The sequence below is a fragment of the Staurois parvus genome, unplaced genomic scaffold (assembly GCF_062004578.1).
Source record: "Staurois parvus isolate SC_StPar_1 unplaced genomic scaffold, SC_StPar_1.0 ptg000316l, whole genome shotgun sequence".
In the NCBI taxonomy this organism is placed as follows: Eukaryota; Metazoa; Chordata; class Amphibia; order Anura; family Ranidae; genus Staurois; species Staurois parvus.
The window spans coordinates 512595-534991 of NW_028318112.1; the positions used below are offsets into that span (position 1 = coordinate 512595).

At 46.6% G+C, this 22397-nt stretch overlaps 1 protein-coding gene across 3 annotated transcripts in view; it reads left to right on the plus strand.

Annotated features, from left to right (window-relative positions):
- LOC149457505 (retinoic acid-induced protein 3-like) overlaps nucleotides 1–22397 on the plus strand; it is a 321697-nt gene that overhangs the window by 209125 nt on the left and 90175 nt on the right. Inside the window, exon 3 of one of the 3 annotated variants that reach the window (XM_089683612.1) lies at nucleotides 3567–3608. The exons of 1 other annotated variant lie outside the window; for it this stretch is intronic. In XM_089683612.1, coding sequence (XP_089539738.1) covers nucleotides 3567–3575 — 9 coding nt within the window. In that variant the 3' untranslated portion in view covers nucleotides 3576–3608. The remainder of the gene's footprint in view (nucleotides 1–3566; nucleotides 3609–22397) is intronic. One more of the 3 variants, XM_089683611.1, reaches the window with a different exon arrangement.

The following is a 22397-nucleotide window of genomic DNA, read 5'->3' on the forward strand; positions in this document are numbered from 1 at the left end:
CAAATGGCGACGCTGCATATGCTGACGCAACGCTGTAGTCCCAACATGGGCCCCCTGGCCACGCTTGACTTTCTGGCCACATAGTCGACATACGGCTACGTTTACTTCCTCGGGCGGCTTGACGAAAAATTGCCACACCGCCGAGTAGGAAACTTTGCCCCCGCTACTCCTCACTGGCTGACTGCTACTTCCTCCGTGCACACCGGCACCACTACTGGCCGTGGTGGTAGGCTGCAGTGGAGCTGGTGCTCTACTCCGTGGCCGTTTGCCTCCACTGACACTGCTGCGACCCTGCTGCCTTCTGGGCAACCCACCGACTGTTTTGCTCGCTGGCAAGCTGGCACCCTCTTCTCCTGATGATGCGAAAGCAATAGCCTGATGACGACGAGGCTGCCAAGTGCGATCAGCCTCATCATCATCAATTAGGGTCTCCGCGTCACTACTAGCCCCCTCAGCTGCGTGTGGGTCAGGAGACAGACCTGTCTCTAGACCGGCTACCGAGCCACTCTCCTCGCCAGTACTTCTTCGCCTGGCTGCTGAAGAGGCGGATGTCTCCCCCCGTTCCTGACCGCCCTCTGTTAGCTCTTCCTCACTGTACAGTGGGGCTGAGCCCACAGCATGCGATACTTCGCTTGGTGAGGGAACACCAAAGGACAGGGGCAGGTAGAGGACACGTGATTTCAGTGGGCTTGCTCCCGGGCCATGCCAACTAACGGTCGAGTCTGACGTACCCACCGACCGTTGGCTGTAGGTGTCAGAGGTGACCTGGGAAGAGGAAGACGACCGAGTCAACCAATCGATGACGGCAGGGTTGTCGGTGGAGACACGACCGCTGGATGACACCGGGAGCACTGGCCTCTGGCTGCGACTAGTGCTGCCTCGACCCCTTCCTCTGCTGCCACGTCTGCTCGCTCCTGAAACATTGCCTCCTCTGCCACTCCTCTGCGTGTTGTCTGACATACTCTTTAATTCAATAGTGGTTGTGAAGCAGAAAGTAACGATTCTGTGTCCCCGAGTAACAATTCTGTGTCCCCGAGTAACGATTCTGTGTCCCCGAGTAACGATTCTGTGTCCCCGAGTAACGATTCTGTGTCCCTCAGTAACGATTCTGTGTCCCTCAGTAACGATTCTGTGTCCCTGAGTAACAATTCTGTGTCTGTCCCTGAGTAACGATTCTGTGTCCCTGAGTAACGATTCTGTGTCCCTGAGTAACGATTCTGTGTCCCTCAGTAACGATTCTGTGTCCCTGAGTAACGATTCTGTGTCCCTGAGTAACGATTCTGTGTCCCTGAGTAACGATTCTGTGTCCCTGAGTAACAATTCTGTGTCTGTCCCTGAGTAACGATTCTGTGTCCCTGAGTAACAATTCTGTGTCCCTGAGTAACAATTCTGTGTCTGTCCCTGAGTAACGATTCTGTGTCCCTGAGTAACAATTCTGTGTCCCTGAGTAACAATTCTGTGTCCCTGAGTAACGATTCTGTGTCCCTGAGTAACGATTCTGTGGCCCTAACTCTGTCCCTAATACAGACAGGTCTGTCTCTCTTGAATGACCGGAGGCTAATGGAGAATTCTAAGATGGCCGCGATTTATAGCTCCACCATTACACAGTGCTGGCTGGCTGGCTGGCTGCTGATTGGCTAATGCGATCACATGTCATGAATGAATGCATTATGGGTCAGCGCGCCTTGTCTGCGCGCCTTCCCAGAGATCCCCGCTCCGTCGCCACACGTCGCCGCCATTTTTGGGAAAATTCGATTCGTGCATCCGAAGTTTGCTAATTTTCGGATTCGGCGCGAATCGAATTTTTCCTAATCTTCGAAACGAATTCCACTTCGCCATGTTCGATTCGCTCATCTCTAGTAACAATCTCTACTGGCATATTTTCTTCAATGCTCATATCCTCAAATAAAAATTAAACATGATTCAATAAAGTGTCCTTTTGAATAACTGAAAGCACTTGGACACTCTATATGCACAAAGTGTAATGCACAATGCCTTCAAACTTATTAAAGTGTCCATGCTCAAAAAGTGCTCCTTTTTCAACAATCAGTGCCATAGTATTCCTGAACTCCTCCACCATAGGCACAGAATACTCACCAGATTTATAAGACTACCTATCACAGGTGAGTCATACAGCGCTCAGTATTATGGATAACCACTATCAGCCTTCTCCTTCTTGGGCCAGCTGCACTCCTTCCTTTAAATGTCTCACACATGTAGGGAGAGATGGAGTGTGAAATCTTTAAAACTTTTTATTTATTAAAAATAATTTCCACAATGCCCACTCACATTGTTAGGTGCATACCCTTGCACCAAGATAAAAATTTATGTTACATCATAAGCAAAGGGATAACACTGATCTGGCTCTAAGCTCTCTCACCGCTATCTTCTCCTGTATTAACCACTTCCGGTCACTGTGTGGGATGATGTCCCTTCCTCCTACACCCCGATTCGGCGTTTTGTCTTCCTGATGTTCTCAAGAGGCACAGCAGGAAGTCCTCATTCCAATACTGCACCATTAACAATTTGTTTACTCCTCGATCAGTTTATCTAATCTCTGCATGTTTGGGGCCCAGCTTCCTGATTTGTCTATTAACTGGCTCAATCACCAATAAACCTCTCTAAGCAACTCTTCCACATCCCCTCATACATATTATGATACCCATGCATTACACATATTGATCATGATGACCATGGTTTACATTTCAATAATTTGTGATAAAGCAATTAAGATCAATATACTCAATCCTGCTGGTGCTAAAGTGTCTAATAAATTAATCCATTTTGTTTCATTTTGCGATATGTTTCTTCTTATCTTGTCCTCTCCAGTTTTCCTGGACCTTATCAATACCAATTGGCTGGCATCTTTATTATGATATTTTTTAAAATGTTTTGACACACTGTTTTTTATATCTCTTTTTTATGTTATTTATGTGCTCACTTATTCTGATCCCTAATTGTCTGGTTGTACGTCCTACGTACTGGAGTCCATAATTGCACTCCAGTACATAGGGGACATGCATAATTTTGCATGTAATCAAATGTTTCATTTGATATACCTTCCCAGTTCTAATTGACTTGAAATGTGTTCTTTTCCTCTCCTTATGATCACTTTTCCTACAAGAAACGCATCTTTTACACCTAAAAAACCCTTTTAAATATAGGAAAGTTACTTTTTTACTTGGGAAGGGGGGGGGGGGCTAGTACATTTCTCACTATCCTGTTTCTTAAACATTTGCCTTCCTATACATTTTTTGAGTAGTTATTTTCTTCTATCTTATATCCTTCAAAAGGATTGGCCAATATTTACTTATCGATTTCTCTAATTTTCTATAGTCCCTATTAAAAATCCATTGCAAATGCAAGTTCCATGTTATTTTTCCATGTCCTCTGTTTTTTGTTTAGTAGTTCCTCTCTAGTCATCCCTGCTACTTCTCTTTGAATTTGAATCAACTGTTGCTCCTTGTATCCCTTTTTCTTAAACCTATCCATTAAGATGTTGCTCTGGGAAAAGTAATCCTCATCCAGATCACAATTCCATCATATTCTAATCTTTTGTCCTTTAGGGTCGTTAATAACCCATTTCGTGTGGTGACAACTATGGGTAGGTAGGAAACTGTTCCAATCTGTCTCTTTAAAAAATGTTTTTGTATATAATCTGTTATTAGATGCATATATAGTCAGTCAGTCCTCAATAAATTGCCTTAATGTATTTTCACTCCCTTTTCAAATTACAATATCAGCTATAAAACGCCTGTAAAAGATTAGTTCTTCCCATATATTTCTTCTGCTTCCCATTTCGCCATGAACAGGTTTGCAACAATGGGGGCATATTTAGCCCCCATAGCCATGCCCCTTGTTTGTAAATAGTGTCTATCCTTGTACCAGAAGAAATTGTTCTCCATTGCCAAGTCCAGACAATCTAAAACATACTTTTTCTGCTCCACTTTCAGTTCCCTATCCTCATTTAATCCCCACTTTACCACTTCTTTTGTGTCTTTTTGTCTTATACTTGTGTATAATGCATTAACGTCTATTGTTGCCATTATACATTCATCCCTCCAAGGTATATCTTTTAGCAGCTTAATCAAGTCTCCATTATCTCTCAGATAGGCTGGTTTATTCGTTATCACTCTCTGCAGGAAGATATCTACAGTATGTATTCACTCATTCTTCTACTGAATACATAACATTGTGCATTATACTGTGAATAACTGAAAGCACTTGGACACATTATATACACAGAGATTTTATTGAAGCACAAAGGGCACTTTATTGAATCATGTTATGAGCATTATAGAGAATATGCTTGTTTATTGCACATGTTTAAACAAAAACCAATAACGCTGTATAAAAGATAGGTTATATATAAGGGCTGACACAATTATTATAGCACTTGGTATAGCAGCTGTGGTGAATTATTGGATCACAACCAAAGTGCTGGTTCATAATATTTAAATAAGATTACAAATGGGAATCAAGCTATTTAGTGCTTTCTTTGGATATTTGCTCACTATATACAGTACCTCAATTCCAAATGAAGGGGGATTGTGAGCTATAGGACACTTCCTGGGGGAAGCTGATTACTAGCATCCCTGCCAGAAAAATGTAATTTATCAAGTTTGCGCTTGAGCACAATTATTTTCAATTTAACGGTTCATTCAATAGGAAGATATCTGGCACAGCTCTGGATGCACATTTTGCACATTGTTATGCCAATTTCTGCATGGGATTCTTGGAGAAGTTCCACATCTGAACCCAGAATCCCTTTGCTAATCACCTTGTCTATTATGGGCGATACATAGACGACGTGCCTATCATTTTGGGGTGACCCATTGGAAACAGTGTCCAAATTTGTCTCATTCTGTAACACCAAAGTACATGATATCAAATTTACATATGTGGTGGATGCACAATCCCTGGTCTTTCTGGATTTGGATTTGTCTTGGGACATGGAATCCAAGACTCAGTTCAAGGAGACTGCAGGAAATTCATATTTACTTAAAAATAGTTGTTATCACCCCAAATGGAAGAATATTTCCTTCAGTCAATTTCAGGCTTTATAGGAATTCCTATTAATATAGCTGACTGGCACAATCTGAGGTGTTAACAAGTTCCTAGAGAAGGGGTATGAGAGGGAACACATCCAGAAAGCAGGCAACCACTATTGGAATGGTCTGAGTACCACCAAGCAAGATAGCCGGTCGAATGGATCATTGGAAAGTATGTTTATAACCAGATTCAAAGATCAGTATTGGGCTATTAGGGAGGCTATAAAGAAACATTGGCCAATCCTAAAGCAGGATCTGGCTCTGGGAAAATTACTCCCAGATACCCTGAAAGTTATATTTAGGAAAGCTAGAAACATTAAAAGTGAGGTAGTCCCCAGCCCTTGCTGCAGTGCTATTCCTGATTCTGTTCACTTGTGTGGTTTCTGTGCTCACCTATGGGCATCGTCTGCTCTTCTCTGGGTTTTATTTCCTTCCCTTCCATCACTTCCTGGCCCGCCTCCTAGATGTTTGTCTATATAAGACATGCTCAGTCTAGCCCACTTTGCCTGAGCAACTTAGTTCTCTGAGCTCCTGTTTGTTGCAGACTCCTGTATCCTGCACCTGACTACACGTGTACCGACCCCGGCTTCATTCACTGACTGTACTTGTTTTCCGCCCGTCCTGACCTCGGCTTGTCTATCGGATTTCCTGTTGCTGTCTCCTCTCATTGTACTCTGCTCAGGCAAGCGATCTCCGCATCCTCAGCTTGGTATACCTGGGGGCCACGACCTAGTTCCAGCTTGCTGTAAGTCCATCCCCACCATCAGGGGCTCTAGTGAAGAAGCAGGCTGGGGCTTAGACTCTGCACCCTGAGGAAACCCAAGTTGGCAATCTAAAAGGGCTCACTACCACAGGTGCTTGACAGTTTGCTCAGGCCATGAGCTCCTCGAAGACACCGCAGCCTCTCCTGGAACAACTTCAGTGTTTGGAGCAGAGAGTCAATGTCCAGCAGGCCTATCATAAATGAATTATGCACTGTCTGCAGGAACTCTCCCGGTTGGATCAGCTGCAGGTTGTGTCCACTTCCTCACCCTCTGTTTCGGCTCCTGTTCCGGTTCTTGCTGCTCCAACCCCTGCTGTTCCTCCAGTGGAACACAGTCCTTCAAAACTCCATTTGCCTCCACTGCCTCACTTCTCTGGTGATTCCAAAGCTTGATGGGACTTCATTAGTCAGTGCTCAATTCGCTTTGAGCTAGCAGCCGACCATTTTCCTACTGACCGTTTCAAGGTGGCATACATGATTTCCCTCCTTCCTTTTGAAGCACTGCCTTGGGCCTCGCCACTGTTGGAGTGTCAAGATCCTACTATTTTCAGTCTCCCGGCCTTTCAGCAGGCTTTACGTAAAACCTTCAATGTGCCCGGCAGGACTTCATCTGCTGCGGGAGCTCTACTTTGGCTTCGTCAAGGTAGCATGACAATATGCATTTCAGTTTTGCACATTAGCTTTGGAACTGGCATGGAATAAGGAGGCCCTTTCTGCAACCTTTTGGCAGGGTCTAGTGGACCGTATTAAGGATGAACTGGCTGGAAGAACCGTATCCACCACCCTGGATGACTTGATTGCTCTTAGCATCCAAATCGATGTCCGCTGCCAGGAGTGAGATCTGGAGAGGACTGGTCCACGTCACCCCCCAGTGGGTTCCTTAGCTCCTGTTTTCCAAAAATCCCCTGATCAATCTACCTCTGCAACTAAACTGGCATCCGAAGAGCCTATGCAGTTAGGCGGATCACGCCTTACTCCACAAGAGCGATCACGTCGCCTAAGACTTGGTCTATGCCTTTACTGTGGAGCTGAAGGTCATATAATTAAGTCTTGTTCGGGCCGTCTGGGAAACTCTCGGGTCTAGGTCACTCTGAGGGAGGTGAGCTAGACAAGAACCGGAATTCCACCACCTTCCCTTGATTTATCTTACCTGTCTCCATTCATTGGGCCCTGAACTCGTATCAGGTTTCTGCTTATGTGGACTCTGGGGCACCCGGGAATTTCATCGAGCAATCCTTGGCCACTGAATTGGGCATTCCTCTTGTCCCCTTGATGACACCCCTATCAGTATCTGCAGTTGATGGCTCTACCTTGGCCTTAGGACCTCTACGCTTCCTAACTAACTGCATAACTATGCATGTGGGTGTTCTTCGTTGTGAGGAAATCTCCTTCCTGATTCTCCCTAAGTCCTCAAGTCCCATCATTCTTGGACTTCCATGGTTGCAGAAACACTCACTCTATCTTGACTGGAACCACACGTGCCATTCATAGGCACTCTGAGTTGGTACTCTCACACGAAGGACATTCCATTATTCAGGAATGATTATATGAACTTTTTTTAGTACCATTTACCTGTTTACATCATCATTGCACTCATTTGCACTTTGTTGACTTTACATGCATTTATGATTGATAACATGCATTTATAGCGCTGCACTATTACTTTAACAAATTTCTATTCTGGGACTATTGCCAATACCCTGAGTGCTAGCTGCTAACTTCATATCTATACCTATATTTATCTTGTGTAATACCATTTTAGTAGTCTATATAATTTTACCAGAACTCATTTAATCATTATTTTTAAACAATGTAACTATTCTACATTGCAGCTCAAACTCTGTCTCCTACAAAGGCTTAGTGGTTAGAACTCAGAACTTACAGCACTTGGGTCATGGGTTCTAATCCCAGTCATGGCTGCACCTGTCTGCATCCCAGTTTGCATGCTTTCTCTGCATGGGTGTGTTTCTGCCAACACTCCAAAGACATGATGTTAGGTTAATTGGGCCTAGTATATGTCTGAGTTTCTGGTCTTAGATTTAAGCTCCTTGACATTTGTGAATGCCCAAAATATGGAGATCAATTTCCAGGGTTCTGTCAGTTCCATGCAAAAATTTTGGCTACTGAGTGGAAAGGGAGTGAATCTTACCTGTGTCCTGTACTTCTGACAAGTTTGAAACTTTCAATTTTCCTTCAGTTCATATTCCATTACAACTTTGTTTATGTTCTCTAAGGCTACGTTCACACTAGCTTTGTCAGCACGCGTCAGACAGGCATTTGGGAAGCGTTTTTTGCGCTTCTCAAACACCTATAAAAATTCTGCACATGGCAGCACACAGTGCTGTTCACACTGAAGCATTAGCATTGCGTCACGGCAAAACTGGTGCCTCATGTCGAGTCAGGAGGAGTTGAAGCCTTCCATTCAAGTCTATGGTGCCGCTCCTCAAATGCCTGGCAGACGTTTGCAGTTTGGTTGCGAGGCGTTTTCGGAGCGTTAATACCATTTAATTTCATTACAGGCATTTGTGGTGCAGTTTTAACGCTTGGCAAATGCTTATCACATGCCTTAAAACCGCACATAGGGCATTTGGGGAGCATTTGAGGAGCGTTAAAAACACTTCCCAAACACCTGTCAAATGCTAAAGGGCCGTTTGGCAACAGTTAGAAATTAAGTCAAGTGTGAACGAGCCCTTAAACCTATCTCCTTATACAACTTGACTCCCTCCCCCACCCCCCCTGTCATCATCTGTTCCATCTGAAACTCAAAAAATTTGAATATTGTGCAAAATTTTATTTATTTCAGTAATACAACTTAAAAGGTGAAACTAATATATGAGATAGACTCATTACATGCAATGCAAGATAGTTCAAGCCGTGATTTGTCATAATTGTGATGATTATGGCTTACAGCTCATGACTACAAATCTAACTGTGGCACCTGTATAGTTAGGAAGAACAATAACTTCTTCTTTGGAATACCTTAAACCTCTGCTATGTACCTCAATGGATCTAGGAATTGGACATGTTTTCAACTGAAAATACAACAATTATTAGTAATGTTTCCCCGGCAAATGAGGATCAGCTCTTTGGTGGAGAACAGCGATCTCATCATGTCCAGATGTGGTCTGGAATTCCACAAAAGAACAATTCACAAAGCTAAAAAATAGACTTGCAAATTACCACTAAACTCTCTTAACTACACTCCCATCCACGAACACTCCCCACTACCACTTCCGGGTGTGTGCAAACATCATGATGTATTTCCGGTATGACAGCTGCTCTAGCGCCTCCTCCAACAGCCATCTTGGTGTTTATTTGTGCACATAGCAATTTTCCATGCGGCTCCATTGTGTATATGACATTTGCAAATCTATATTTGCAGCTCTACTGTGTATATGACATTGGTGAATGTACAGGTGAAACTAGAAAAATTTGAATATTGTGCAAAAGTTAATTTATTTCAGTAATGCAACTTAAAAGGTGAAACTAATATATGAGATAGAGTCATTGGATGCAAAGCAAGATAGTTCAAGCCATGATTTGTCATAATTGTGATGATTATGGCTTACAGCTCATGAAACCACTGACGGACTGGGTGCGTCCGTCAGTGGTAGTGGTATGCGCCAAGGGCTCCCACGGGAGAGAGTCTGATATGAGGAGGTCAGAAGACCCCACTGCGAGGGATGGGCGGATGGATGAGCAAGGTCAGACGAGCCGGGTCGGTAACAGAGAGGACGGTAAGGTACAAGGCAGCGGGCATAGAATGGTCGGGACCTCGAGCTCGCGTCCCTGCACAGGGCGGCATACTGCGCCTGCGCCGGGACCATCGCGGCGGGGATCGTGGCGATCCCTGACATTGCCCCCTCCCTACGGGCAACCTCCGGATGCCCACCCGATCTCTCCACCACGGGTGGTCACGAAGAAACCTCCGGACAAGTCTGGGTGCATGGACATTATGGGCTGGTTCCCAAGAATTGTCCTCAGGGCCATAGCCCTTCCATTTGATAAGAAATTGGGTCTGGCCCCCCCTTCTTCGGCACTTTAGGATCGTATCCACCTCAAATTCCTCTTGTCCCTCCACCGTTATGGCTTCCGGAGGTCTGGATTCTCGTTCTGGGAAGGCATCCGGGATCACAGGTTTAAGTAAGGACACGTGGAAGACTGGGTGGATCTTGAGTGTGTCAGGAAGGACGAGTTCGTAGGCCACTTCGTTGACCATCCGTTTGATGCAGAAGGGGCCTATAAATTTGGGTCCCAATTTCTTCGACGGGCAAAGCATCTTTAAATTGGACGTCGCTAGCCAAACCTTCTCCCCAGGCCGCAACACCAGGTCTCCCCTCCGTTTCCTGTTGAATGCCTTCCTGTAGTCTTCCTGGGCCCGACTGATGGCCTCTTGAAGCTTCTTATTGTTTGCGGAGAAAAACGTTACCACATCTTGCGTTGCTGGTACTGGGCATTCCGAGACCAAATCCGGGAGGAAGACGGGGTGAAAACCATAGTTGGCAAAGAACGGGGACTGTCCCGTCGCTGAATGGCGGGCGTTGTTGTACGCGAATTCCGCTAGGGGTAGAAGTGGCATCCAGTCATCTTGAGTAAATGAAGTGTAGCACCTTAAGTATTGCTCCAGGGTCTGATTTGTCCTTTCGGTTTGACCATTAGTTTGAGGGTGGAATGCAGAGGAGAGGGATAATTTGATGTCCAGGGCTTTGCACAGAGCTCTCCAAAATCTTGACGTGAACTGGACCCCCCGGTCCGAGACAATGTCTTCGGGGACCCCATGCAGCCTTACCACCGCACGAATGAAGACTCGCGCAGTCTCGGCTGCCGAGGGGGTTTTCTTCAATGGGATGAAGTGGCCCATCTTGGACAAGCGGTCCACGACCACCAGGATTGCCGTGTGGTCTAGCGATGGCGGAAGCTCGACTATAAAGTCTAACGAGATCTTTTGCCAAGGCCGTTCAGGGATCGGTAAGGGTCGCAGCAGACCCCAAACTTTGTTTCTTGATGGCTTGTTCTTCTGGCAGATGATACAGGACCTTACATAGCTCTTACAATCTTTAGCCATGTCCGGCCACCAGAAGGAGCGTTGGAGAAGTTCCAGGGTCTTTTCTGGGCCAAAGTGCCCCGCCATCGGGTGGTCATGGCAATGCCCCAAGACCAGGGTTCGGGCTTCCTCCGGCACCACAATCCGATCTTCCCTCCATAGGAGTCCCCCCTTGTTCTGGAGGGGCCCTCCGACTGGGGTAGAGACGGTTGCGGATGCCTCCATTATCTTGGAACGAAGGTCCGACTGAAGGACCAAGAAGTTACCCGAGGACAGGATGGGGTCGGGCACTGGAATCTCCTTGGCGTCCTCATACATACGTGATAACGCATCTGGCTTAGTGTTCTTTGATCCAGGCCGGTACGTAATATGGAAGTTGAATCTTGAAATGAATAGTGCCCATCTTGCCTGACGCGGGCGTAGACGCTTGGCGGTTCTCAGATATTCCAAGTTCTTGTGGTCAGTAAATATTAAGATGGGGTGCACAGCACCTTCCAGCAGGTACCTCCATTCCTCTAATGCCGTTTTGATCGCCAGTAGCTCTCGATCACCGATATCATAATTCTTCTCCGCTGGGGTAAGCTTCCGTGAGAAGAAAGCTACAGGATGGAGCAATTCCTTGGTGCCTTTCCGCTGGGAGAGGATGGAACCTACCGCATTTTCCGATGCATCCACCTCCAAGATGTAGGGCAGGGCGGCGTCTGGGTGACCCAAAATGGGTGCCGAGGTGAACAGCTTCTTCAAGGCTTCAAAAGCTTCCTGAGCCTCTGGTGTCCATCTGAACCGGGTTCCCAGCTTGGTTAGCTGAGTAATGGGGGAGACCAGACCCGAGAAGTTCTTGATGAACTTCCGGTAAAAATTTGCAAAACCGATAAATCGTTGGACGCCTTTCCTGTCCGTGGGTTCAGGCCAATCCAGTATTGCAGCGACCTTCTGAGGGTCCATCGTGACCCCAATCGCCCCAATACCCTTGCTACATGTATTCTGTGTTCCCCCAGAGAAGGGGAGAAAATCAAAATGTCGTCTAAATAGACGATAACAAAGACATCCAGGAAGTCCCTAAAAATATCATTCACAAAGTGTTGAAAAGTGGCTGGAGCATTGCACAACCCGAACGGCATGACCAAATATTCAAAGTGGCCGAAACGGGTGCGGAAGGCCGTCTTCCACTCGTCCCCCTCCCTTATGCGAACCAAGTTGTACGCTCCCCTCAAATCTAGCTTTGTAAAGACCACTGCTGTTTTTAAACTTTGGAATAACTCCGGTACTAACGGCAGCGGGTTCTTTATTGTGACCCTGTTCAACTCCCGGTAATCGATACATGGCCTTAAAGTTTTGTCCTTCTTTTCAACAAAGAAAATTCCCGCCCCTGCCGGTGAAGTGGAGGGGAGGATGAACCCCTTCTGGAGGCTGTCCTCGATATATTCCTTCAGGGCCCTCAATTCGAGTTCTGAAAGGGGGAAGATTCGCCCAAAAGGAATTTCTGAACCGGGTAACAGGTCAATGGGACAGTCATAAGGGCGGTGGGGGGGGGGGTAGAGTATCGGCTCCCCGTGTGCTGAACACATCTAGAAACTCATGGTAGGCTGCAGGGATTACTTGTTTTAATTTGGCTTCCCCCTCAGAGCACAGGAGGATTTGAGGGACCCCCGGGCCCGAAGTGCGGCAGTATACCCGACAGTATGGGGAAGGGAACGAGATTACTCCGGTCTCCCAGTCAATTTGGGGGTTATGGGCCCGTAACCATGGGAGCCCCAAAATGACTGGGAAGAGGGGTGAAGCTATAGCATCCAGGCGGAGGAGTTCCTGGTGCTGGCCAGCAATGACGGTGGCGATGGAGGGGGTTTCCTGGTTCACTACCCCCCGATTTTATCCGGGAACCGTCGGCCAAATAAATATTGAACCCCTTCTGTTTCAATTGGAGAGGAATACCCTGCTGGTGAGCAAAATTAATGTCCAAGAAGCAGCTGCATGCCCCCGAATCAACTATGGCCTAAACCTCCACGGTCCTTTCTGGAAGCTGAAAGGAAAGGGGCACCACTAAGTATTGGGAAGGACTAACATTGCCAATGGACAAGGAAGAAGAGGTGCACTTACTCAGTTTCTGCGGGCAGGATCGTGCCATATGACCAGCTTCACCACAGTAGAGGCACAGGTTCTGGGATCGTCTGTGCTGGTGTTCCTCCGGAGATAGTTTAGGCCGTGCCAGACCGAGTTGCATGGGTTCAGGGATATCTCCAGGTGGCAAGTTCTGGATGTTGGGCCTAGGTGCTTGACTGGGACCTTGAAATGGCCCCCAGGGATTTCCATGACCCTGACCGGACCTCTCAAACCTGCGTTCCCGCAGTCTACGGTCAATCTTAATAGTCAGCGCAATTAAGTCCTCTAAAGACTCAGGCACCTCCACCCGGGCGAGCTCATCTTTCAGGCCTTCTGATAGGCCTATTCGGAACTGATGCAGGAGTGCAAACTCATTCCAGCGTGTGTCCCCCATCCAGAGCCTAAACTCGGATGCGTACTCCTCCGCCGCTCGACGGCCTTGCTGGAGCGTGTACAAAGTAGCTTCAGCAGAAGCTGCCCGCTGTGGGTCATCGTATAGGATGGCCATTGCGTCAAAAAAAATGTCAACCGAACTAAGGTGAGGGTCATTTTTTCCCCGCAGTCGGTGGGCCCAGTCTTGGGGTTCACCCTGCAGGAGGGAGATGACGAACCCCACCTTCACGGATTCAGTCACAAAGGTCCGTGGTTGCAACTCAAAATAGAGAAGGCAGGACTCACGGAACGACCTGAAGCGTGTACGGTCCCCGTGGAAACGTTCTGGTATGGGTACTCGGGGTTCGGCCACCAGGAGTGGTGCGGAAGCCCCAGAAACCGGCACAGGGGCTGCTACGGCCGGGGCTGCGGGGACCGTGGCCTGTGGGGCAGGAACGGATATAGTGCAGGCCTGGAACTGATTCTCTATCTGCTGACATCTGTCCTGCAGGGCCGATACGGCCTGAGTCAAATTAGACAGGTGCCTGCAGATCTCCTCAAGCGGCGAGGGCCCTCCTCTAGACTCAGTCATGGCCTTCTGGTACTGTAAGGGAACGCCCGGCGGTACCACTAGCACTCCACTGAATAGGCGTCCCCAGCGCACGGAGTCTAAGTCCCAGGGTGCTTGTTCACCAGGGCCCCTGATGGTGGGGATGGACTTGGAGCCTCCTGAGACCAGGTCGTGGCTACTGGGTGCGTCCGTCAGTGGTAGTGGTATGCGCCAAGGGCTCCCACGGGAGAGAGTCTGATATGAGGAGGTCAGAAGACCCCACTGCGAGGGATGGGCGGATGGATGGATGGATGAGCAAGGCCAGACGAGCCGGGTCGGTAACAGAGAGGACGGTAAGGTACAAGGCAGCGGGCATAGAATGGTCGGGTCACACGCCAAGTCAGCAACAGCAGGTCAAATCCAATAGGGGGCATTCAGGAGAGAGGTCAGGCAAAGCAAGGGTCAGGGCAGGAGAAAACAGCAAGGTCAAAGCACAATCCGGGTCAGCAACTTACTAGAACAGGTTCAGGTACAGGATACAGGATGCTGGGTAGGATACGACCAGAAGACACCAAATGACAGCTCAGGGCCGTTTAAATATCACGCCCTGCGCTGCCATTGGTGCCCAGCGGGCGGCCGCGGCTTCTACTGCGCATGCACGAACTCGCGCGCCGCGGCCGGCCCGGACCTCGAGCTCGCGTCCCTGCACAGGGCGGCATACTGCGCCTGCGCCGGCACCATCGCGGCGGGGATCGTGGCGATCCCTGACACCCGGGCCTCTAGTATGTCCAGGAATCCAGGGAGCGATCCCGGACCCCCGGTGGTCACGGAGGGTACTGCACCCTCATGCATTACAGCATCTCTGCCTGCCTCTGCCCTGATCCAGCCCCAGATGGAGGATCCTGACCCCCAGAATATAACTGGGGGGGCAATAGACCACCCTGCCTCAGGGAATCAACACCCCTCTACCCAGATTTCCCAGCAGGCCATCTCGTCATCTTCTCTCACAATTTCAGCGCTAGATGATAAATTGCAAATATTCTTACGCAATATCACCACATCCATATCCGCTGAAATTGGAAAACTGGCCTTGGATCTCAGAGGGGAAAAAGCTCAGATTGGAGACTGCATGGATAAATTGGAAAATGAGTTTGATGATTTGGTGCAATGCGTTCATGTTCTGGAAGAGGACAACGTGTATCTGAAGCATTCCATGTCCCAAATGCAGCTCCAACAAGAGGACTTGGAAAACAGGGAACGGCGCCAAAATATCCGTATACGCGGTATGTCCGAATCTATTGCTGATGCACAACTACACCGTCACCTACTGTCCTTTTTCACTGCAATTGCTCCCATGGTTCCAGAAGCAGATTGGTGAATGGACAGGGCTCATCGCTCTTTGGGCCCAAAACCTGTCGACGGCACCAGACCACACGACGTCATAGTTCGCTTCCATTTTTTTCAAAGCAAGGAAGCCTTATTATAAGCAGTTCGCCACAAGCCATCTTTGGAATTTAAAGGTGACAGACTCCAACTCTTCTGCGACTTGTCACCGACTACCCTGGCCAAGCGGCGAGCTCTGAAGCCGATCACCACACACCTTCAGCAACACCGTGTCCTTTATCGGTGGGGGTTCCCCTTCAGGCTGGTCGTAACTAGGGACAATACTCAAGTTGTGCTCCCTGATCTTCATGAGGCGGATTCTTTTTTAAAGTGCCTGGGACTTCCACCTTTGTCAGATGACGTGTCCCCACTGCCACCCCGCCTGTCTCAGGATTCTCTGGGGTGACCTTCCGATGTGAATCCAGTGACGATCCCTCCCTCCTGGTCTAAATGTGATTTTTCCACAGGTTTTTCTTTTTTGGCCAGTCGAACCCTTGTTGGGTGCATTTTTCATTTATGTTTTTTCTGGCCGGGTTTGACAACCTTCTTGATGTTTCGGATGCCATGCTGCTCCCGATTTTGCCTAGCCATAGGCCTAGACCACTTGGGTCTAACTGTTGTTCCGAAGTTTATATCCTCGCGGATACTTATGTCTACCACTGTGTTTACTCTCTTCTGTGTTATTTTAATGTTCTTTGTTTTTTATTCTATTATATCGATGGTATATTATTCATCTTTCATGCTAATACATGTGCTTCATCCATTATTATTTCATAATGGCTTTGAGGTTTTTGTCATATAATGTCAAGGGCCTCAACTCCATTCAAAAACGGTGGATGGCTTTGAGGGAATTTCGATCCTCAGGATCAGACATTATTTTTGTCCAGGAGACCCATTTCAAATCAACTGGTTCCTTTCGTTTTGCCTCGAGATTTTTTCCCAAGCCTATTCAGCCTTTGATCCTTCCGGGAAGGCTGGGGTGGCAATTTTGATTAGATCACACTGCTCCCTTCGGGTTCTTTCCTCCAAAGTCGACCAACAGGGTCGCTTCATTATTTTGGAATGTATGTTTGGTGACACTCCCCTTGTTCTGTTGAATTTATACGCCCCAAATAAGGGTCAATTGCAATTTCGTTCCCAAACACTCGCAAACCTAGGTTCCATTTCCACATCGCATGTGATTGGTGGGGGTGATTTTAATTTGGTTTTCTCCTCCCATAAAGACAGGAAAGTTCTTTTCGAGTCCGCACCCTCGAGGCGGCAATGCTCCTCTTCAAAATCCTTCCGTAGACTGATAAGGGAGCATCGTCTCTTTGACGCTTGGCGGATTAAACACCCACTCCATAAACAATTCACTTTCTACTCCACCCCTCACCGTAGCTTCTCCCGCCTAGATCATTTTTATTATCTCTGCCCCACTGCTTCCTCTTCTGGTCTCTGAAATCAACCCCATTACCTGGTCTGACCACGCCTCTCTGACTTTGAACCTTTTCTTCCCTCCGGTTATACCCAAACCATATTAATGGCGCCTTAATGAGACCTTTCTTTCCACAGAACATCTTAGGGAGGAACTCTCCCGAGGACTTGATACTTATTTTACCCACAATGTTGGCTCCGTAGCTTCTTCCTCCACCCTGTGGGAGGCCCATAAGGCGATATTTCGAGGACTCTGTATTTCTATGGGCTCTCGTTTAAAAAAGTCCATCGGCGAGTGCTAGGGCCTCTCTTATTCATCAACTGTCTTTGGCGGAACAACGGTTATTAGCCAAACCGTCCATTTCTGGGCTCCGGGGGGTAACATCTCTTCGTGACCGAATTAAAGCTCTTGACTCCAGTAAGTCTGCACAATCCCTCCTATGGGTTAAGCAGAAATTTTACGAATTTTCTAATAAACCTCATCGTATGTTAGTCAATCGACTCAAAGCTCTGTCTCCTTCAACGATACCTGATCTTTTAATCCAACCGAATGGGAGCCCTACCTATGATACCCAGGTCATGGCATCCCTTTTTGGCTCATACTATGAGAATCTGTACAACTGTCTGACCCCAGACCTTCACCCGCCCCTCACACAGTTATCTTTTGATAATTTTTTTAACCCTCTATCACTTCCGAGACTATCACCCTCAGACATTGCCACCCTTAATGCTGACATTACACTGGAGGAATTATTTGACACACTAAACATCTCTCCTCTCGTAAAGCCCCGGGACCGGATGGACTGCCCTACTCCTACTATAAATCCTTTATTGGTATCCTGGCCCCTCATCTCCTCTCTTTTTACCGAGTTCTTTTTAAGGGTGTCATACCCCAAACTGAGTTCTCCCGTGCATATATCTTGGTTATCCCCAAACCCGATAAAGATCACTCTATTGTAGACAACTACCACCCCATTGCCCTACTTAATTCCAACTACAAGATTTTCACTAAAATCTTGGCCAAACGACTGTCCGGAATTATTTCCAAACTCATACATAGGGACCAAGTGGGCTTTGTACCTGCCAGACACGCTGCAGATAACACCAGGAGATCTGTTGACCTGGTTGACTTGGTTAACCGATCCTCCATCCCTGCTATAATATTGAGCTTGGATGCCCAAAAAGCTTTTGACCGTTTAAGTTGGCCTTACATGTTTATGGTCTTGGAGAGGTTTGGTTTCAGGGGTCCATTTGTAGCAGCCTTGAAGGACCTTTATTCTTCCCCCCTTTCGCAGGTCAGATTAGCCTCTTTTTTTTCACTCTCCTTTCAGATGTCAAATGGTACACAACAGGGTTGTCCACTTTCTCTTTTACTGTTCATTCTTTGTCTGAAACCATTAGCTATTGCCATCAGGTTGAATCCGGATATTCGCAGGATACAATCCCATACCCATGAGTACAAATTATCGCTGTTTGCAGATGACATCCTCCTCACACTTACGAGTCCCCATACCTCCCTACCAATTTTGCATAAGATCTTGAAACAATTTGGGGCCATATTCGGCTACAAAGTTAACACATCTAAAACTGAGGCACTCCCACTACATGTCCCACCTGTCGTTTTATCTTCCCTTCAAGAAGCCTTTCCCTACCGGTGGTGCACCCACTCCTTAAAATATCTAGGTACTAATCTTACTTCCTCTTACCATTCCATATACGAGGCCAATTCCCCCCCCCCCCCCATTTATAGCAATTTCTCGCTCTCTGAAACATTGGGATGCCCTGCCCATTTCTTTTCTTGGACGCATTAACGTACTAAAAATGACCGTTTTACCCAAACTTCTATACCTGTTTGCGACCCTCCCCATTCCTGTTCCTTTGTCCAAACTCCATTCCCTTCAGAAATCTTTCCTGCATTTTATTTGGCACAGCAAGTGCCATAGGATTGCACGTTCTGTTTTGCTCTCCCCGCGTTCTAGGGGGGGTTTGGGGGCACCGGATATAATAACCTACTACTATGCAACTCACCTCCGTTTTCTCATGTCATGGTCTACTCATTACCCTCCCAACACATGGACTGAGATTGAATCTCTGCAGCTGTCTCCAGCTTATCCGTGCTCCCTCCTTTGGTCAACCTCAGCAATGGATGTCTCTTCCTTTAGCCATCTATTCCTTGGCCCCATGCACTTTTTTCTGACTGTTTGGCAGAAATGTAAGGCTAAATTTACACTGGTCTCTGACTGCTCTCCACTGACAAATATCCTCTATAACCCTAATCTGCCAGACAATATGGCCATATCCCGGATGTCTCTTTGGGTAGAAGCTAACCTTTTTCAACTGCGTCACTTGGTACACCCGGTGACTCATTCTCAGATCTCCAGAAAAAAAGCTCTTCTACCTTCTCAACACCTATTTATTTACCTTCAAATACGCCACTTCTTTTCCACGTTATCACCCTCATTGATCCTGGGGAAGCCTACTCCCTTCGAACGTTTATGTATGCAGGGTCCCCACCAAAGGGGTATTATTTCTAATACATATAAACTTTGTATGGATGCCCCCTCCTTATCCAATGACACTCGTCTTTACATGCGTAGATGGTCTCAATTCGTACAATGTGATATTACTTTATTAATGTGGAAGAAAATTTGGGAAAATGCATCTAGATCTTTTGTCTGTGTGGTTTTTAAGGAAAATATATACAAGATCATGATGTTATGGTACAAAATGCCTGAAGTTCTTCACGCTTATAATCCGAATGCTTCTCCTGTCTGCTGGCGCTGTGGTAAAGACCTCGGTTCTCTCTACCATATCTTTTGGACATGCAGTTCAATTATTCCTTTTTGGGAAGATGTTCTTTCCTTGCTACAATCACTATTGCATACCTCTCTCCCACTTGATCCACTACATTTTTTGCTAGGTCTACCATTCCCAGGCCTACCTAAACCATCCAGAAAACTTGCTGTACATGTTCTGACCGCGGCTAGGAGAAGCATTCCTATGTGTTGGCTATCCTCTACTCCTCCTTCAATGCCGATTTTGTACAAACTTATTGCTGATGTAAGACAGATGGAATATTTGACTGCAATACATAGTTGTTCGTTTGCTGTGTTTGAGATAATATGGCTCCCATGGGATACCTTCGTTTCCTCTGCAAAGGCCCAAATTGTAAGGTACTGATAACCGTTACACTGTTATTTTTTTGATTCTGCTGGTCCTGATTCTATGCAGTTTTTCTATCGATGTACCTCTCTGTTATGCTTATTCTCTTTTCTTATCCTTTTTTGTATTTACATGAAAACCAATACAAATTGTTAATAATAAAAAAAAACCACAAACACACCTTAGAAGGAAAAAAATGAAAAACATTTACAGCCCACATCAAAACACAGCGTGAGTGTGGCCTGAGGCAATTCACCACAATATCTCTTCCTCCCCAAACCACCACTGGCAAGGACTTGTAGAAAATAACATGGCCTGTACAAGGTTAATATCACCACTACTTCAACTCTTTATACAACATAGGCCACACCCTCCACTGTCATTCATTTGTTCAGAGAAAGTGTTTGCACCTGATTAATTCTCTTCCCACCTGCATTAACCCTTGGTATACAGGCCCCACAAATCTGAGTTAGAAGACTGGCAGCCACCGCTGGACGCGGAACCTTTTTTTTTCTTTCTTTCGGTCGCCGGCCATGGGCTTCGTGATTGACGTTGGATCTACTTCGGGGGACATACTTTTATTAAAGGACTTGTTAAAGACCGTGTCCTGTGTTTTTTAGTGAACACTTTTAGTTTTTTGTGAATTAGTAGCGGTACCATGTACTGCATACTCATTCATGTAGGGGGGGCCGGGATCTGGGGGCCCCCTTGTTGAGGTTTCCAAGAAGTCTGGCTGCTTCCAAGTACAAAGTAGCTGCAGATCGCCATCACTGTGTGAGTCCCAAATTTCTCCCTGGTGACAAGGTTTGGCTCTCTACCAAGAATATCTGTCTACGAGTACCCTCTATGAAATTTCCTCCTCGTTTCATTGGTCCCTTTACCATCCTCTGCCAGGTCAATCTTTCAAACTTCGCCTCCCTTCACATCTGAGAATCCCTAATGTTTACCATGTTTCTCTTTTGAGACCATACATCATCAACAGGTTTTCCCATCCTCTTCGTCGTCCTTCCCCAATAGTGAGTACTTCGGATCAGTATAAAGTCAAGCAAATCTTGGATTCCAAATTCATCAGAGGGAAGCCTTTGTATCTAATTGACTGGAAGGGATATGGTCCTGAGGAGAGGTGTTGGATTCCTTCTGCTGATGTTTCTGCAATCCGTCTGGTGGAATGGTCATGGTGAAATTTTTTCTTCAGAAGTTTCCCCTTAAGCCTGGCCCTAAACAAGTGGGGAGACCTTGTAAGGGGGGGGGGGTACTGTCACAAGGTAGCCTGCAGTTTCTTGTTTGTGTATTCTTACCTCCTTGCTGCAGTGCTGTTCCTGATTCCTTTCACATGTGTGGTTTGTCTCTGCTGACCTATTGGCATCATCTGCTCTTCTCTGGGTTTTATTTCCTTCCCTTCCATCACTTCCTGGCCCGCCTCTTAGTTTGCTTGTCTATTTAAGACATGCTCAGTCTAGCCCACTTTGCCTGAGCAACTTCTTAGTTCTCTGAGCTCCTGTTTGTTGCAAACTCCTGTATCCTGCACCTGACTACACGTGTACCGACCCCGGCTTTGTTCACCAACTGTGCTTGTTTTCCACCTGTCCTGACCTCAGCTTGTCTATTAGATTTTCTGTTGTCTCCTTCCATTGTCCTCCCATTGTACTCTGCTCAGGTGAGAGGTCTCCGCATCCTCAACTGGGCGTAGCTGGGGGCTGCGACCTGGTTCCAGCTTGCTGCAAGTCCATCCCCACCATCAGGGGCTCTTGTGAAGAAGCAGGCTGGGGAATAGACTCTGCGCCCTGGGGAACCCCAAGTTGGCAATCTACAAGGGCTCACTACCACAGGTGCTTGACAGTTTGCTAGGCTGAAGAATATACCCACCTTCCTAAATCTTACAGGGTCCTTCAAATGCAAACTAAGTAAATGCAAAAGCTGTGTGTTTCTAACACATGGAAAGAAAACATTCCTCAGGAGGGATGGTTGGGTGTTTCATATAAACCAGTTTATTAGTTGTAGCACATAATTTGTAGTATATGGGTTGAAATGTCCCTGTGGGCTATATTATGTGGGGAGAACTGTGCGCAGAAAGTGCAAAAGAATGGGAGAACATTGGTGCTTTATTAAGCATAAGAGTGATAAGCATAGTGTTCCCCACCATTTCTCCCAGGTTCATGGAGAAAGTACACAATGATTGGAGTTGTTTTGGCATTAAGGTCATCCCAATGACTGCACCTGAAGGGGAAATGACTGTACCTGAAGGGGAAAGATTCTCCAGATTATGTCTTCCATGGGCATTATCATTACATAAAAGTTACTTTTATCTGCTGTATAGTACCTGCTGCAATTGTGTTTACATCAAAATCTATCTGTAGGGGATGATTGATCCATAAATACAGTATACTGTATAATAAAAAGTTTCCTTCATCTGGCCAATGTGACGCCCAAGCTGCTGATGTAATTAGTATTAGAACATTAATTAGTTCAATTAATTTTTATTAACTGCTGTACAGTATACAGTAGGAGTCTAGGAGTCCCTTTCTTATAAACCCAATATAATGCCCAAACTGCTGA